Raw genomic sequence first — 19,731 nt, forward strand, 5'->3', positions numbered from 1 at the left:
TATATATATTATTTTTTTTTGTAAAGTATGGTCAAACAAATGCATGGTATAACCTTCGATGTCTGATAAAAAATCTAAAATAAACGAAGTTCGATGCTATTGACTACCCAACAAGCAAACGCAGTGTTTACTGGCAGAGCCAAGAAGAAAGCTACGAATAACCTTTAATTTTCTAAATGTATTTTCTCTGGTAAAAATTAAGACCTATAAAAGTATCTAAAAAAAATGAAAATATATCATGTGCTGTGGACGGAGGTCGATACAAAGATTACGAGTGTTCTGATCGATAAACATGTTAAGAATACAAAATCCAAGACGCTAGAAAAATTGGGAGTTGGATGGCACGAAGCGAAAGTGATAATCAGTAGTGGTAACTATAAACAAATATAAATGCTACCATTGTGTGCATACAAATTGATTTATTTGGAAATAGCAGTTGATTTGTTGGTTAAGTAATTGTTGAAAATAGACGAAAGCTTATTACTATATAATATTACTTTATCACAAGATGATACGGATGATTTAGAATCGCTAGACGTCAGCGTTCGCAGTAAGGTCGTGACACCTAAAAGGAGGAAATCCTTTTTAGATGCCGTAATCGCAAATGAATACGAAGCTTCATCAAAGAAGAGAAAAGTAACTGATACGATATCCAGAATAAACACAGATTCAGAATCAAAAGTCTCGGCCCATTCAATTTTTAGCGAAGATTTTAACATCGAAGAAGAATTGTACACGTACGTATACTTTCATACAATAACGTGCAAGCAGAATCCTTCTAGTTATGTAATACTCTTTTGTGGTTTACTTATTTATTTTACATACGTTTGTATACGGAGAGTATGTTAAGGAGGTTGTTATGAACGAGAATATAAAGTTTAAAACTGAATCGAACGAGAATAAAAGAACAAGGAAAAGGATAGTAGAGAGCAACAACGATGACAGTATGAACGATAAAGAGAAAGAACATGATATCGTCGGTGGTTTGGTAAAGAGTGAAAAGAACCATGACGAAAGCGAGTATAATTACAGCAAATTCAACTAGTACGTAGGCGACAACATTTTACGCAAAACATCTTGGAACGCGACATACTTATTTATTTACGGATTCACTCATCTTTGTCATTTGTGTACCTACAGAGAGGAGGTTAAGAAGGCTAAGATTCAACTAAGTGTAAAAAAGAGAACAGAAAACAAACCCGTAAAGGTAAACAACGATAAACCGAAGATAGATGATTTCGAGACATTGGTGAATGGCGAGCAGAGCGTTGTAAAAATAGAGCATGATGAGGCCGAAATCAAGAATGACAAGCGGGATGACGTAGCCGATGACAAGATAGCTAGTCGAGATGAAAGCGAGTGGACCCCTGATAACGAAGACAAGGGAAACTACGAAAACAAATCTGATAACGAGGAGCACCAAAGCGCCATCGCTGAAAGACGCCGCAAACCTAGTATCAGGGAATCCCTTATTTCGGATCATCCCGAAGATGGAAAAGTGAGTTAATTCATAAACGAAACAGAATACGCAATAACATAATATTTAATCTAGGTAAAGCTCATCAGTGGTTCAAAGATCTATATAAACAAAACAGAATTAAAACTTTTAAAAATGCAATATCGATCAAAACCGGAACAGTTTACTCGGCGGCTAATTAAGTTGATTATCGGTGAAGACGAACTGAAATCCATGACTCCTACCGGATGGGGGCGAACTAAGCGCATACCTTTGCCAGTTTACAATGCCGTTTTTACTGATTCTCAATTAAATGCTTCACAATAAAGCCCATCACTTTTTTAAGAGAGGATTAAAAAACATCATCCAAGTTTTATATAACATATGGATGTGCAAATCATCCCTGTAGCTTACAGTTTTTTGTAGCATTTAGTTTGCGCACATACGTACAATGATTAATCAGGTTTCTAAGCTAATTGTTACATATTTTTTTTAGTTTATGTGAATAAAAAGATACCGCCGGATTTTAATAGAATGTTGGAAAGCCGTAGCCGCCTGATCCTCATTAACATGTGCTACAGCTTAAGAAATAAAAAACAAAGAAGACGTGCATTTGATTAGATGTCGCTTGGAATATGAGTTTTATTCGAGTCACGTTAGTTACGTATGCGCATAATTACGACCCTGTTATTACCTAAGTGTAAAAAGTAAAAAGTCTAGTTTGTGTCAATCTTGCAATACATTCTTGTTTCGCATGTCTCAAGAAACCTTTTTAACGTTATGTTAATTTAATAAACCATATGTTACAAAATGTAGTCACAATTATATATTTAATAAAAAAATCATTCCTGATTACAATAACTAAGTTCCATAAGATTTTAACCATAACCACGACTAGCCCGTGAGTCATCTTTATAAGATTTTTGTATGACCACTTCTGTAATCGTATCAGTTTCATCTAGCTGATCGAGATTCCGCAGTCTCAAATAAGCCGCCACTAGAAGCACATTTAAACGTGCATGTTATGTATGTAAAACATATTATAAATTTCATTTAAAGAAAAAGTGTCTAACGCATAGCAAAAAAGGCGGCGCATAAAGACAAAAAATGAATGCGTTACCATCAAACAGCTTTATTTCGATCCCGTATACATTCAATTCAACTGTGTACTGAACAGAAAGAAAAACTAGAAGTGTTTACTTTGGCTTGTTAATCTCAGAACTAGTTTACGTTATTATCAATAAACGTGCAATTGAGCGATGTCTTTCCTAATATTTAAGCTTCCTGTTCGGTTTGTTCATAACAATTACGTTGTGCGAGTTCGCGTTATCTAAAGTCGCTCCGTCCCAGCACTAGCACACAGACATATCACGCAGTAAGGACCGAATCCAAATTACTACGATAAAAGTTTGCAAGAAAGGCAGCGAGCTAGTGGAGAAACATCACACGTCTCGAAGCCCAGGTCGAGTGTTAGCTAAAGGCAAATGCGAGCGCGCAAATTTTTCACATCCGCCTGACAATCTAATACTCGCTTTCCTCTCTGTAGCTCCGCGGCCGTGCAAGCGCAACCGTGCGCGCCGAACGGAGAATGACGCGGGCTTTATTTCCTCCGTGCAGCGGCATTCTCGGCCGGGGGCGTATTATGTGCGCGCTCGAGAGAGATTGCTGCAGTGCGGTTCGACGTCGCCGTCGGCGAGCCGCGCCACGAAGGGATACCTATACACGCGCATACAGCCCGGCCAGCAAGGGGCAAAGGTATATCCTTAAATGATGTTTCCGCTTGCAGCCGGTTGACGGATTTTAGCTGCGAGCGATACGCGCTCATAATACCATACTCGCAGGCGCGCGCGCGCACGGGCAAGGGACTGTGGATTAATCTAAAGGGTCCGTCGGGGCTTAATTAACTGTTGTGATCGTTTTGTTGCGCGATCATCGCTCTTCGCGGCTGCGTGGATTGAGTACGCACTATTATGGATTGGTTTCGCATTTGTTCGCTGAAATTCGAGCGAGGCAGGAAACGTTCGTTTTACACGCAAGTAATACTGCAGAAGTTCTGTATTATTGCAAAATGACCCTTACGAAAATAACCTACAAAACTTTTTACAAACATTGTTGTATGCCATCATACAGGCAATGTGCAAGATTATGTGTAAGATAATGTACATGACCGTCTGCGGGTAGACCAGTTGATAGTTCAGCAAGATGACATGCAGGAAACATCATACATAAAATCCTAAAGAAAACCTACATGCAGTGTGCACGTTGGTTTACAGTCAAACTGCAAGAAATTCTGCAAAAAATTCGCGAAATATTTGACATTCGCTAGCGAAATAAATGTGCAGAAATTTATGCAGCGCTTTCTGCATAGATATCTGCAAGAAATTTAGACGCGAGCAATTTGAAAAAAACTCTAGGTCCCATAATAGTTCTTGATAATAAATAACTTTAATATAATATACACGTGTATTTGTATAGGTACTACCATCCGGATAATAACACCAAAACTGTGGGCCTGAGCTCCAAAATTTTAATTTTTGATTAATTCAATTTAAACAACAAATTTTTGTTAAAATTAAATTACTGAAAAATTAACATGGCACATACATGCACTTTCAATAATAAAATTAATCTACCAGTTTCCACTATTTACTACAATTATAAAGGATCTATTACTAAATAATGTATGACATTATACTAAATCATGATTGTTTTGAATGTCAGCAAACTTACGTAAACAACAAGAAGCAAATCAAAGAAACATAATTTTAATTGGGCAATTGATTTATAACTGTATTTAAAACAACTTATTTTACTCCATAATTTCTACTCTATTGGAATCCTTTATCGGCTTTCTGACATACTCTTCTGTGACGTTTTGTCTGTGTATATCTATATGTCAGTCGCTTCTTTGTCCTCTCCGTGTGTTTCCCCGCGTCTGTCTGACTGTGTCTCTGTGTATCTCGACCGCTCCGCTCTTCCTACATGTTGAATGGAAACTTGTAACTATTGTGGTGGATGATGCATGAGCGGTTAACCGCTTAGGTTCCGCCCGCCAGTCTCGCCTTCGGTTGCCCTCTTTGACGTTTCTGCCAAATGAGCGAGCCGGATAGCAGACTAAACTAGATTGTCGGAATTTCATTGATTATACATTGGCCGAAATTTCGACTGCGCAACTTGGAATTAGATTCGCGATTACCCCTTCTTTTTCGACGAGTACGAATTTCGATAAAAGTAAACATAGTTTTTTCAACGAAGTTTAGAAACGTTGAATTTCATGCAGAGTGCCGTCGCACCTTGAAAAATGCGATCTCGCTTCTCCCACGCTATCTCCTCGCAACAGAATTACGCGCGCAGCGAGAAGCAGCGAGTTAAAAAAATAATAGAGGAAACGGAATAAAGCTCGAGCGAGGGAGTAGCGCGCAGGGGCGTAGATCTGCAGCACCGGTAGACAGTTCGGGTACCCGAGGCGTTCCTCCGATGCGTATATCGCAAGTGGGCGTGCTACGCGAAGACCCTCCGGCGGAATCGCGAATTCACGGTGCCGCGCGCCTAAGCAAAAATTTCCCCAACCTATTGTCTTGAGTAACGGCTCGACGCAATTGCGCGAGTGTATAACGTACCGCGGTGTACGCGTATACGTATATGGGAGTAACTACTGCAGACAAAGGGCAGATGCGCGGATCCGTATGTGTGAAACAGCCGGCCGTTTCTGTAACGAGCCGTTTGCACCTGCTCCGGCGAAGTTTTCTCGAGCGTGCGAGATTATTTTCGGGACATTCGGTAGTGAAGTGAATGCTGAGGCGATGTCGTTAACCCTCGGGTATTATTGGGCGATTCTCGTGGGACGTACTTTTGAGCGTTCACCATTGCTGGCGGGACGTTAGGTAGAAGATTGATTTGAACAATGCATACTGCGTACAACGAAAGACGAAACGACAATAGAAAGACTACGGAAGCGGCGACGCGGGGTGCAGCGTATAATCGAAGGGAAAGCTCCCTACAGATGAACGATCGACTTCTGATTAATTTCTCTGGCGATGACACGCGATGAATATGTTCAATAAATTATTTAAATTAGCTCGAGAGCATTGTCGTCGTTGGAAAATTGAATTAGCCACTATAATATTGACGCTCTTCACCGCAGAACCACTCGAGCGCTAAGAAATCAGTCCCTGACGGCCATTCGGACGTCAAACTTCAATTACGCAGCGGCGCGCATATCAATTTCGCACGCGGCTTCGTTGTTTTGCATGTCGCGGCGGCCGCCACACCGTACACCACTCGACGTTTTATTCAATCGAGACGACCATTGATTTCTCCATAAGCCTAACGACATCGAACATCAGCGGATATATGCGTAAAGTTTCGCCAGCGGCATCGCGTTTGATTTTCATCCGAACAAAAAAAGCACCCTTTTCAAATACATCGTGCGAGATGTATTCGATGCTTTCTCACCGACGCTTTTAAACCAATGAAAACTGCCAAAACTGCGTTATTACAGTCGGAACTGCACAGCATACATAGAGCGACGGCTCGTTATGATCGGAATAAAATTGACTTTTAAAACGCTATATTTGTTCCCCTATTTTTCCGTTTCATTTTGGCGAAGCAATTTTAAGATCGATACTCGCGATAGAATTTCAAATAAGTTCTCGCGATAGATTGCTATTTTTGAAGCTCGCCTGTGACCCGAATTTCCGCTGAATCAACAACGAATGAAGAATACAAGCCGCTAATACTTTTTTCACAAGGCAGAAGAGGCTTCGTCTCTGGCTTCGCTTTATAATGGCAATAAACGCGTCTGTATATTGATAAGAGCGTTGCGACTTCAAACCAAAATAAAGCAAGAGCTTGTCACGCTATTAAAATGGAAGAAACTATCACCGGCGGTTTTTTTTTCAAAAAATCGACGGTAATAATCGCGGCGAGCAGTCGAAAGCTGCGCCGATAAACGTACAGTGGGTTGAACAATGCACAGCGCGGCGGCAAAATCCAAGCGCGCAAGCGATTAAAGGCGACGCGCCTGCAGAGCTGCTACACACCGAGCACGTAGGCAAGCACGGCCATCGTCCCGTGCGGTGGGCTGCGCTCTAGCGGGATTGTCTGCAGCAGCAGCAGCGGCCGCGGCAGCGGCAGCCTCGGTGTTCGCAGGAGTAGTTTGATCATGACGCAGTCGCGGCATCGTGGCTTCTGATGCGATTAGTATTGTTCCACGTCCGTTCTGCTAGACGAGAGATAGTTTAGCTTTCGCCCGGCTCGGCCTCTGTACGCGTGTGTGCATGTGCGCGTGGCTGACCGAACCCCCGCTACGAGCCGATCACGTATTATACTGGTCGCCTGCGCGCAGAAAGTAAATGCGCGCCCGCGCGAGCACTAATGGATTTCGGCGGCGGTGCGTAAGTGCGCGCGCGCGCCGGTAATTGTACCTCTTGTGCACATTCTCAAAAGTATACGGCCGTTCGAGACATTTGACAGTCGATACAACCTGCAGCTTTCGTTCGTGCGGTACGCCTCGTTCTCGACGTTGCTCCCACTTTTTTCCAGTCTGCGACAATCTACGCACCTCAGGTTCGTTGTTTCTGCTCAAAGCGACATTTTTATAGAGCCGATGCTATGCGGAGCTTTTCTGCAACTAACGAAACTGCCACTAAAGCTTTCTCGTGCTTACGCCCGTTCTCATTATTATCCACCGAATACGCACAACTGAGTGTTTCGATATGATCAATCAATGGGATTCTTATCGGAGAGTTCATGACCCCGTTATCGTATCATATAAAACTCGTTACCACGCGTGCTGGGAATGTAGTTTAAATGCAAAGCACTGCGAAGTTAAAGTTTCCTCTTTACAAAGGGGATGAACAAAAATGAAAATCGTTTCTGCGGATAATCAGATACAGTCAAAAGGCTTTTCCGGATATACAAATTAAAAGTGTTACTGAATGGTGGCTAGCAAAGACGCATAATGATCTGCCTTGCATGTCAAACGCGTTACGCACATCCAATTCATAGCGACCCTCGTTGAAGAGGCTCAGGGCATCTCGAGAGCGATGAACAAAGTTGTCCGAGTAAAGTCCAATTACGGGCGCTCATAAGTGATACTCCATTAAGTAAGTAGCCACGCGCACTCGCACACTATATACCTATACACACACGCGCAAATATTCGCTCGGGTAGATGTTTGCGCGTCTAATACCTGTACAGACGCGGAGGCTTTGCTCGTGTCGAGTGTGCATATAATGCTGGGGAAAAGCCTCGAGGCAAACATCGCCGGTAATGAAGGTAATCTTGGTCGAGGAGCCGAGTCTGTGCGACGTCGATACCTGCGCGCCTCCTCGAATACGGACTAATTAATAACTAGAACTAATTGGGACTTGGATGCATCTCTCCGTTAGCCGCCCGTCTCTAATTATCAACTTTCGATAGACTAAATATTATCTTCTTTCATTGATCTCCAATGCTTTTCAACAGTTAAATTTGCCACTCGTTTTTAAACGTCGTTTCAATCAAGACGAGAAAATAATGTACAATTAGTCTGAAAGAATAACCACAGGTAACAAGATCTATCCTACCGTCATAAAGAAATGTTTGAAAAAGCAGCTTCTGAAAGTTTTTATGAGACTTGGCTTTCTGTCCGTAATAAAGAAAACTTTTAGTACTGAATGCTACATTGAACCTTCTTGTCTTAAGTTATAATATTACATGCTTTGCCGTAAAGGATAATAAGTTGTGAATTATTCAGCTCTTCGAGCTTCTTTTATTGTCTGGTACGTTTATCAATGTATTGTTTCCTTTTTATGAATAACGATGCTGATGAAAAATACACGAATTCAAAATCAAGTATAGTGAACAATTACATATAATCTTATAAAAGGTATTTTTATAATCTCGTCTACAAAGCCAATAATCTAACATTATTGTAGCATTGTTCAAAAGAAAGTTCATTTCAAAACTCAAAATCAATCTACCAGGCTCGCAGCAGCCGCAACATTGTGAAATTTAAACCTCCTTATTAAGCTGCACGTGCACGATTTCCCCTGCGCTCAAGCGTGAGCCGTCAACGAAACACGCCGAGTTTTCCGAGTTTATAGGAGAAGGGGCCTTACGAGGGATGAAATACAAGAGAGGACGAGCAGGATCCTGGAAATTTTACGACTTCTCTAGAGAGCTGCGGTTCCGGCGTAACGCGCCCGCGCCGCGCTGTTTCATCCCGAGCTTGCAAGCTCGATCTTTAACAGAAAACGTGAAGCAGACAAAACGGCCAAACGAAATAGAGACAAAGCACTGATGCTGAAGTAAGGACGGCGAGATTATTTTAGAAAAGCAAACAGTTGGGAAGGGAGGAAAAGTAATTTTAGTTTTAAATAAAATTGTTAGAGAACATCATATAAACAACATCTATCGATGATTATAAAAATTAAAACGCGTAAGAAAAAAGCTTGAAAATTGCTTAATTATTCAAATGAAAGTCTCGGTTAGAAACTTATCTTTACAAAATACTGGTCTACTAGGTTAATTTAAATCAATTGTTAAAATAAATTATGAGGTGCTTCCAAGAAGGAAAGTAAGGGGGGAAACTTCAAACTGTGAGTGTACGGAACTGAAATTGTTTGGTAAGTAGACATAAGGATTCTATACTTCCATATCCACCAGAATTAATTAAGCAGCTCGCGCGGTTTATGACGTCTCGACTTCCCTCATTAATTTCTCGTACAGCAAATCCTCGACCTTATAGTAGTGTACGTGCATGAAGGTTAGACAAGTATTTAGCCAAACGAACTTTTACGGTATGTAAAAATACCACTGAACTAGTCAATCATAAACAATCCATTAAATAATCGGATAAAAATCAACTTAGTTTTGTTATTCTTGGTTATATATTGTTAGATTGTGAATCTCACGCAGCAACCTCATGACAAGTATAGATGAATCATATTGCAAACTTATTTACTTATTTTCTAAAGAAATAAAATAGCTACTATTGAATGAAATACATTTTGCTTTCAACTAGATAAAACTTAAATTATTCTATAACTATTCTTCTAAGACTGTAAAGAACACTTTGATTTGAATACATAATTTCCAAATCAGGCATAAATTACATCAGAAATTCACAGGCGTAAGCCAATCAAAGAAAGCTAATTAACCCGTTGAGAAAAATGTCCGTATAGTCATCGCGATATTCTCTGAAGACAGAGTAGAGCGAAGCACCGGAGATATGCGTACAAAGAGGGAGGACAATCGTAATACAATCAGAACGAACCAAGTTCGATAAATAGTTTAAGACCAGTGGTTCGTGACTGCGTAAGACACAGAGCTAAACCGAACAACCCCTCTGAATAATAAACGACGAATAATACCCGACATACGTGGCAGAATTGCCAAGGGAAGACGAACTGCCTTCATATACCTACAATATACTCAGACTCGCAACTCTTGCTCAAGTTTTGAGATTTTATTTCTATATAAGCAAGACAGCTACATATCGACAAAACTTCGACAAATTTATACACCAGATAAATGCATATAAAGATCAGAGAACATAATGATTTGCATTTACAGAACCAAATGCATTATTGTTTAATTGTTTATAGAATATTTTGGCGTCTCGTCAATCAACTTAGTGTTATAGGATAACAGATATCTGTTCTCGTTATTAGCATGAAAAATATCGTCCTTGATAACAAATGTTTAATAAAATAATGCCATTCCATTCTTCTATTATAATCTATTTGAAAGTAGATGTCAGGCAAGAGGCAGCCTTTATTGTATCGAAAAGAAGCTAAATTTAATACGTATAAATTTTAATGATTGAGTGCTTCCTATAATTCCACATCCGGCCCTCTAATATGTTGTTGATAGTTAAAATAACCTCATTTAATGAACAAAGTTCATTGCGCATACAGAACAATTTCTTAGGATTCATGCACATATGCATAGATTTAATGTGTATTGCTGGATTGCTTTTTAATAAAAAATCAATATCTCTCCTATCAGAAGTCAAGTTTTATCTTGTATTAAAAATCAAGGCATATTTTACCACGATTCTTGGTGATTTTAACAACACAAAGCTTCGATTTTTTTTTAAATATTATTTCAGAATTTGTTATCAAAGACCTATAGCTTCTATTTAAGCAACACCATAAAACACACGCCAGAAACAATACGACTCTCCCTCTCATTAGAAGAGTATAACAATAATCAAATGCCATCGTCCTGCGGCGATAATTTACAGCGTCAGCTCTGCAAACAAAACGCAGACGTGTCCCTCGTCGATTCCTCTTCTCATTCCCTTCGTCTCTTAAATTGTCCATCAATCCGTTTCTCTCTCTCTCCCTCTCTCTCTCTCTCTCACTCTCTCTCTCTCTCTCTCTCTCTCTCTCTCTCTCTCTCTCTCTCTCTCTGTCTTTTTGTTTCTCTTTCTATCTGTCTCGCCTCTCTAGTCATCCGGATGAAATTCATTCAAGTGCTCCGCTACACATACACCCCATAACGAGACAAATACCGATGTAGACGAAGGGGAGAAATCCTCGTTTCAGCCGAAGGTATCGTATACCTACCAGCGCTGTCGTATTTATATCCGGTTTTTCTATTCCGCGTTGTCTCGTTTCGCGCGACTCTCTGTGCATCAGCAGAAATTTACCGAATTGGTACGAACGTAAACGAAGTCGACAAAAAATATAGCTATTCATAAATGGATTCCTACGATATCAAAATTCTCTACACGGAGAGAAGTATTATCAGTTCTTCTTGAAACGCTAAATCACCATCTGTTACCGGGAAAGAAATTATTTCGCGAGCCACATCGAATTAATCAAAAAACTTCGAATCAAAACAATACAAAACTGCAAAAATATGAAATAACGCAGACAATGCGCGAGGGAAAGCGAGTGAAAGGCGGTGCTCGCACAATAGAAAGATAGAAAAATATTCGAGGGGTAAGAGGGAGAGAGAGAGAGAGAGAGAGAGAGAGAAAGAGAGAGATTGGCGAGAGTGAGAGCAAGAGAAGGAGGGTTCGGACCCTATCCCTTATTTATGGCTGCGCTATGTCTCCCAAATGTGCTTGCGAGCTTGCACCCGGCGCTTTCCCTTCCCCTCGCGTGCTGTGCGCGTTATACGAAACAAAAGGACATCGTATCAGCAGTTGTTATTATACGTACACGCCAGAGCGTGGAGTGCGCGGCAGATAAGCGGAGCTTCGCGACCCGATGCTACATCGCTGATGCTCTCTCCCTCTTGCTCTCCTCTCCTGCTGTATGTATCTCTGTCTCTTTTTCTCGCTGCGTGAGCTTCGGAGAGACGTAAGCATTTCGGGATTATGAGCTGAGCGTCTTTTCCGGGCCATTCCTTATTTACGAAGATTAATATTTTACTTGAGCGAGCTGCGCTTCTTCTTTTTGACAGCGGGAAACCGGATATCGTGGAGAAAAATTGCATCGTTATCACATTTCTCTTGAATTATCCGTACATTTATGTTTTTGCATTTTTTTTAATCTAAAAATCATCTATAAAACAATAAGTGCAAAACTCTGACTGCAATTTGCTTATACGCAGAATTAAAATGCGAACATGCGGCTTATTTTATGCAATGTCAATTCCTATATGTTTGCCTTCAATATTAACGCATTATTCGCTCGATTGTATTTTACAATGATAAAAAATATATAGTGCGATTTTTAAACGTAAAAATAATATTTGTAAGGCAATTTTGATTAAATTTATAAAATCGTTGCAGGGGTCTGACTAATCACTGTCATTTCTACTGGCACCCTATGAATCAGTAATGTATATATTATCCAATCGGTAAATTATTATTTTTGGTAAATTATTGGTACATAAAAGTGAAATTCATAAGTAGAAACTTTTGAAAAACAAATCGTTAAACACACTTGATTTTAAGTAATGAGTTGCTGAGTATAAGGCAGTTGAATACGTAAATTTTATCCTTTTACCCTACAAATTATCTGATTTTTACTAAATCAGAAGTCGTTACGATTTGTTGCGTCAGTAAATCTCAGTCGTGCGGCTATAAAGTTCCCGGAGGGTCTCGGCGAGTTAACTCGGAACTCACGCGACTGCCTAGCTCAACCCACAAAATTGTCCAGTTTAGCACCTCGCGTTACGTCTCGATTACTTTTTTCTCTTCCTGTACACGCACCCGGCACTCCCCTTCGACCTGGAGCAAAGCATTATTGACTAATATATAGGGGGAAATATGTTAGTTTTTATGGTTAATAAAAATGACTTCAACAAATCCTGTTCAGCCGTATAGTGTACTACGAGCCACGCTTATTTTTATACCAATACGCAAGAGGAATTTTCATGCGCAAAATAAATGGGACTCGAAAGGATTTCGAGTATAATTTGTTGCGAATAAAAAACAATTTACTGAAATTTCAAAAAGATGCAGCCAAAGGTGATCGTCATCGCAGCTATATACGACTCGAACATTTCAACAGAAGGGGAAAAGAAACGAGATTCGCTCTATCGAAGCTTTTCGTAGGGAATCTTTCAGCTCAGGCGAAAGGAAAACACGTACGGGCTCAATCTTGTTACGCGTATCCTCGGGAAGCCAGTCTCTCGCGTCGACAATACTATTCTATGCGAAATGCCGTTCGCCGAGAATTCTCTGCAGCTGACACATCTTTTGTACCGAAATCGTCTTATATTATGGACCGACGGTCGCACATCCTACTTTTCCGCGAAACACGTAGAAACAAAGGATCCAGCTCATAGTTGGGCGAGTCTTTTATGTGCGTAAACTTTCAACCGCCAATAGAAGATCCCATTATTTACTCAATCGCGTATAAGAATATAATTATCAATATACGTTCGGCGAATATTCATCTTTCAAACGTGCGTGACACTCGCACAGTGCGGCTATTAAATTCACTTTCCCATCGCGCAATCTAATCATCGCCAAAAATTGCTTTTCTCTCTCTCTCTCTCTCTCTCTCTCTTTCCCATCGATCTCTTCGAGCGTGTAAAAAAGGACACGCGCGTGTACGCACGCGAGGCCTCCTTGTCGTCGCATTGACGAGAGGCTTTAACGAGGCTGTACGGCCACATGACGGATCGCCGGGGATCTTCATCGATCTTTGTTCGGCCATAATCACGTGCTCTTGGCTCGGGGCTGGGGGTTTCCTACTTCTCTCTTTGTGCGCACACCTGCGACCCCGTCGTTGCGCTGCAGACTAGTTCGCTCGACCCTCCTTGGCCATTTCACCTTTCCACCTATTTTATCCATTGGTCCCTCTTTGTGACCGAGCTATATACACTATGTAGTACGTGCGTACACGCTTTCTCCCATTTTCGAGGGAATCGCACATCACAAAAACGATACATCTCGTCCGAGATGTTTTCTGAATGGAATTATGTTCCGAGCTAATACGAAGTAAAAAAAGTAATTTCTACTGTCATTATCTATCTTTATCCGTTTTTGATTGGATCCTGCAAGTTTTGAATTGTGCTTTTCATAATACGATTTATCTTACAAACACGCACGACGCTAACTCCAAACTCGGGAAAACGAATGAATGAAAAGTTTCTCAGAATTTAATGTATGCGCGCATTAGGCAGTCGGGAAATTGCACCTGCTGCTCGTCGCGGTACATATACAGCGCAGCGTCTGCGAGCGGAAAATTCAGACAGCCGAGCGACGAGGGTTCGACAACACACTTTCTCCCGCGTATACTACTAACAAACGCTGCTAGCGCAACTTTTCGGCTGTAAGCAGCGGACTGCGTGTAAACCACTTCGACGCGACAATCGTTTCGCAAGTCCCGCTCGCGCGTTTGCATAGCACAGCAGTATAAATCGGAGTCGAATTCTGGACATATTTATGCCCAGTGTCGAGGCTACTTTAACGCCGCCCCGTAGCCGCACGCGTGCCGCTTCGTTTGGAGACCTCCGACGCGAAGGCCCTGCTTCTCTCTAATTCGAGTCTCTGCGGTGGCAAAATTTACGGCATTGTCGCGCGCCACCCGAAGCAGGAGGGTAGGCCTTTCTCGCCATTCTTCAAAGTTAATTTTCTAAAGTGCCTACTCGAGCCTTGTGGAATAGTTTAATAAATATCGCTGGGTTTCGGTTTCTCCTTTTCGAAATGTCGAAAACGATCCGCCAAAAGCTAGGCATGATGTATTATCAGTAAGTAAGTAAGGTATTTATTCGAAAAAAATTTTCAAAATTATATTATAATCATATCAGTCGTAGCACAGTACAAAATAGATAAAAACTTTCGTATTTTATAAAAATAAAATAAATATTTGCTGTGTATCACAGCCGTCAAATATCACAATTCGTACCAGATCATACTCAAAAACATTAATACCAGGTATCAAGTCAGGTACACATCACGCGGTGCTTCCTTACTTATATCGTTCAGTCTTTGCATTATTATATTATTATATATTATTGGCATACTCAAATCGTCTAGTCTAGTATCAAAACTCAAACTGCAATAATTTATGATATTATCTTTTTACGCCATGTATTGATTATAATACTTAATACAAAATATTGTATTAAAGCTCTTAAAAATATAGAAGATTCAACATTTAATTTCGAAGTAGAAAGTGGAATCAATAAATTAATTTATCGGACTAGAAGTAGGCTGGCGCAATCGAATTACCTTCCTGCAGCAAGAAATCCGTGAAGCTCACACAATTTATGGCTTACTAATTCTCCTTGTTACCTTTCTCTGTTTACCAATAGATAAAAAGCATCAATAGCTCCAAATAAGTCGTCTTTCAGATCTCACTTAGTGAAACAGTCTTTTTTCTTTATCAGCAAACCGAGAAACTTTATCTAACGAAAAAGAATATTATTACAACTTATACCGATTATCGCACAATAATCGATTTATAAAATCTAAATCAAAACTTAAAAAGCTTTAAAATTGCCGAAATATACTTGCTACTCAATTAGTAATTTGTGTTTGTAATCCTAACTATCAGAGCATACAGGCAAGTGTCCAACTCTATAGAATATAAGTGTCATAGAATAAATATTATTTTTAGACTTCTAGTAATTATTATATATAATGAATATGAAATAAATAAAAAATAATTTTATAGATTTGAAGAACAAAAATACTAAACTTTATGAATAAATAATATTGAATTCGTAAATAGTATTGTCCAAGCATAAACATTAGTTTATCCATGAATGGGCAAGATAAAAATAAAAATCACATAATAGTTTTGTTTTATCGCATTATTTGCATATTTTTATCTACTGTTGTTTGAATGGTACTATCAGTAGTGGGCCGTATTACTCCAGCATACGGAATAGAGATTAGTCGTTTGCAGTCAATCACAGCAGAAAGATGTGTACATCTTGTATTTCTGTGACAAAAAATAAAATTTTCTAGACTTCTAACAAAAAAAGTCCTTATAATGTCTACAATCTATACAGATATAAATGAGTATATATAACAAGATTATAAAAAGTATAAAATATTACAAATTAATTACGTAAGTATGTTTGTGTGAGTGTCTGAGTATGTAAGCGTGATTTTTCAAATCATCTCTAAATTATTATTAACAGAATCCGGAACTAGTTTATTATAACCTTTGCAATTTATCCCTGCAGAGACAAAAATACATAATAATATTAAGAATAATAAAATAAAAATCTAGTCCAATTGCCCTGACAAGAGCAAAATATTTTCTATAATATGACGTCACTTTCTTCTAAGACTAGCAAAACGCTCATGCTAAACTAGCCAACCTTGCGCATTTCCCGCGAAGCACAATTTTACGAATCCAAATCGTGAGTGAATTCACAAGTTGCACTAGTTTTCGCGGCATATTTTGAGGTGCTATACTTAGTTTTTGCTGGAAAATTCGAACTGTGTTTGTGTTAGCCTTTGTTAGGAACGTCGATGTATTACTGCTTCAGTTTTTTATTCCAGTGCTACAACCCTAATATCAGTACCACATATTAATGCTATTTTCAAATGAAAGTGAAGACTTAGGAATTACAACATATTTCATGATAATTTGTATCATCAATTCCGCAAGCATTATGCAAATTTGTTAAATTACTATAATCTATTTGCTATTTTGCTAGTATTAATTCATGAATTTATAAATATTAAATAATCATATAAGATTTTGTTTAAATCGGGATGCCTGATACAAATAAAATATTGTAATAAAAGATATTCCTTGATAAGATAAGACAAACTGGATTGTAAACAAAGTAATTGACAATGCTTTATCTGATGAACAAAAAATGAATTATTCTTATTAATAATAATCATGCATGAAACATTGTAAGTCTATGAATGTATCTGTCTTCTTAATTTTGTAAACAGGAAGACAAAAATATGAAAATGCACTTGATTAACCAACAAACAAAATAACTGAATTATTTTAAAAATCTTAACCGTTGGCTCCTTTAGTTTATGATGTCTGTCATACAGAAGGCTGGTCGACGATCGAGATCATCGCAGCGATATCTTTTAAAATACATATTTAAATTATAAATGCTGATCTACTGATTGTAATATAACCATTTAGACATGCTGCACAGATAATGTATCGAGTATATATCTTATCTTTTCTATCAGTATCAGAGTACAGCTTTCTACCGTCTTATAATAAGTTCATAAACACATTACTCTTCAATACAGAACTTAGTCTTACATGCGGTTTTGTTTGATTTCAGATATTACTAGTTCAACTTTGGATTTAACTCGACTAATACAGTGAAAAATATCGCAAAATGACTAGCGGCAAAATCCTGGTTCTTGGGTTGCTTGCATTACTTTCAACAACTCAAGTAACAGGAGCCTGGCACGATGGATCTGGACCATGGGTCATTGCTACTCAAGGAGAACCATGGCCACTACCCAACCAGCGAGAAGTGAATAACGTAAACTACCACCTAGAACCATCTTCCTTCAATTTTCAGGTATTATCTATTAAAAATATATTATTTAGCCGTAAGCACAAACCAATTTTCTTTCAATTTTTTTAATTTTGCCGTCCTTATACTTATATTCGTCGCATTTCTTTTTTAACAATTTAATCAAATTCACTTATTTATTCCCTAGATTGCTGGACAGACATGCGACATTCTTGTGGATGCCGTCAAGAGATATAAAAATATCCTTGTAAAGGAATTTGAAGTGGCGCAAAAGCTTGCATCGCATAAACCTGACAATGAGAATACTATTTACGAAGGATTACTTTTGGGATTGGAAATACACTTGAAGCAGCCTTGTGAGATGTATCCACGTTTATCATCAAATGAAACATGTGAGTTTAATGATGGACCAATAACTAATAATTCAGTATTATTTAATAAATAACGTATTTATATTTATTGATCACAGACACATTAAGCGTACCTGGCAAAACTAACAAAAAAATCGCGATTTTGTCGGCCGATTCCATTTGGGGTATCCTAAGAGGACTTGAAACTTTTTCGCAACTTGTTACTCATTCCGAAAATGAACCTGGAGTAAGTTTTACATAACTTACCCGTAATTAATTTGTATACTATTGAGGATTTTTCTAGAGTTTATCGTTATTGTTACAATGGAAAAATAAAATGATTGCAGCTCATCATGAAAGGACAAACAATTGTCGACAGCCCTAGGTTACCGCACAGAGGTCTTCTCATCGATACTTCAAGACATTACCTTCCAATCGCAGATATTAAGCTTATATTGGATGCTATGTCCTATAACAAATTGAACGTTCTTCATTGGCATATCGTTGATGACAATAGTTTTCCTTACGAAAGTACTGTATATCCTGAACTTTCAGCCAAAGGCGCTTACCACCCTTCAATGATTTACACAGTCGATGATATAACTGCTGTTATTGAATATGCACGTTTTCGAGGAATCCGCGTACTGCCGGAATTCGACACACCTGGTCATACTCAATCTTGGGGCTTGTCTCATCCAGAATTTTTAACCCCATGTTATGGTACCTATTTTTTTTTTTTAATTTTTATGGAGTTATTGTGTGGTTCATAATTTGTTGTTCTTTTACATCAGATGAGACGGGAAAACCTACTGGCAAATTGGGCCCGATGAATCCAACCAAGCAACCACTCTACGGCTTCCTAAAAACGCTGTTTGGCGAAGTAACAGCAAGATTCCCAGACAACTACATTCATCTCGGAGGTGACGAGGTACCGTACGACTGCTGGAAGAGTAATCCCGAGATAAATAGGTTCATGCAGAAAAATAACATTAGCACGAAGTACGCAAAACTTGAGGAGCTATACATCCAGCGCGTACTCGACATTGTGGATGAGTTGAAGGTCAAACCAATCGTTTGGCAAGAGGTTTTCAACAACGGAGTAAAGATGCACGAAGGCACAGCAGTTCATATCTGGACTGGCGCCTATAAAGCTGAGATGGCTGATGTCACTGCCGCTGGACATCCAGCTCTACTCTCTGCATGCTGGTACCTCGATCATATTGCATCTGGTGGTGACTGGCTAAAATATTACCACTGTGATCCTCTGGATTTCAAGACTACCTCGCCTGAACAATTAAAGCTTGTTTTAGGCGGAGAAGCTTGCATGTGGGGCGAATTTGTTGACAAGTTAGTACGCTTACATGAATAATACACGCTGCATCTTTATCGTTATTAGAATCATGTTTATAAATTAATCATTACCTTTACAGAAACAATGTGCATCCAAGGATTTGGCCAAGAGCTTCTGCTACGGCCGAAAGACTTTGGAGTAACATAAGTCAAGACGACGACACTGCTGCTCAACGGTTAGAGGAGCACGCATGCCGTATGAATAGACGCAATGTGCCCGCTCAGCCACCCAACGGATCTGGATTTTGTGTAACATAATTTATAAATTAAGAAAATGTGCATTCTTTTTTAAATACAAAAAGCAATTAAAATCTGATATTACCGACTAACATTTGAATATTATGCTATTCAAACGTTCTTTTATTACGAGAAATGAGATTGTAAATTGGGATTCACTTTTAGATATAATCGTCTAGTAATTATCTAGCTAGATAAGAGATATATTTTAGTAATCAACCCCGCTTATCTATGATAATATATCACACTTCTTTAATAGATGTTTATATTATATTTGTTAGCCTCAAAAACAATTAATGGAGGCCCATACAATAAATGTCATATATGTGCAAATCCACGGAAAACCGGACACTTCAGGGAGTCTGAGTGAACAAAATTGAAATTTGAGGGCACACCTACCAGACCAACTTTTTTGGATTCCTTAGGCCACCCAGAACACGAAAAACCTTGAATTCCCGCGATTTCGAA

The 19,731-nt window shown here is 39.1% G+C and overlaps 1 protein-coding gene and 1 long non-coding RNA gene across 5 annotated transcripts; both read left to right on the forward strand.

Annotated features, from left to right (window-relative positions):
* The first annotated feature begins 119 nt into the window (after window positions 1-119).
* On the forward strand, window positions 120-2,271 carry LOC100678447. 2 transcript variants are annotated; one of them, XR_512804.1, is made up of 4 exons: window positions 120-370; window positions 509-1,044; window positions 1,141-1,498; window positions 1,553-2,271. It is a non-coding gene; the product is annotated as an uncharacterized LOC100678447 (long non-coding RNA). The 2 variants fall into 2 exon arrangements; XR_512805.1 differs by having other exon boundaries at window positions 1,953-2,271.
* Window positions 2,272-6,609: 4,338 nt separating this feature from the next.
* On the forward strand, window positions 6,610-19,373 carry LOC100115732 (beta-hexosaminidase subunit beta). 3 transcript variants are annotated; one of them, XM_003427809.5, is made up of 7 exons: window positions 6,610-7,024; window positions 17,126-17,371; window positions 17,514-17,718; window positions 17,796-17,923; window positions 18,024-18,396; window positions 18,468-19,023; window positions 19,107-19,373. In XM_003427809.5, the coding sequence occupies exons 2-7, from the start codon at window positions 17,183-17,185 to the stop codon at window positions 19,282-19,284; spliced, it is 1,629 nt and encodes a 542-aa protein (XP_003427857.1). In that variant the 5' UTR covers window positions 6,610-7,024; window positions 17,126-17,182; the 3' UTR covers window positions 19,285-19,373. The 3 variants fall into 3 exon arrangements, with proteins under 3 accessions (XP_003427857.1, XP_031780013.1, XP_003427858.1); XM_031924153.2 differs by lacking the exon at window positions 6,610-7,024 and adding an exon at window positions 7,254-7,563; XM_003427810.5 differs by lacking the exon at window positions 6,610-7,024 and adding an exon at window positions 15,727-15,927.
* The last annotated feature ends 358 nt before the right edge of the window (window positions 19,374-19,731 follow it).

This window comes from Nasonia vitripennis, chromosome 1 (assembly GCF_009193385.2).
Source record: "Nasonia vitripennis strain AsymCx chromosome 1, Nvit_psr_1.1, whole genome shotgun sequence".
NCBI classification, from domain to species: domain Eukaryota; kingdom Metazoa; phylum Arthropoda; class Insecta; order Hymenoptera; family Pteromalidae; genus Nasonia; species Nasonia vitripennis.

Bases quoted from the DNA above. Each gene is read 5' to 3' on its own strand.
- LOC100115732 (XM_003427809.5), top strand. From the start codon at position 17,183: ATGACTAGCGGCAAAATCCTGGTTCTTGGGTTGCTTGCATTACTTTCA. The intron at 18,397-18,467 runs GTACCTATTTTT...CTTTTACATCAG, and splicing joins ATTTTTAACCCCATGTTATG to ATGAGACGGGAAAACCTACT. The intron at 19,024-19,106 runs GTTAGTACGCTT...TTACCTTTACAG, and splicing joins TGGGGCGAATTTGTTGACAA to AAACAATGTGCATCCAAGGA.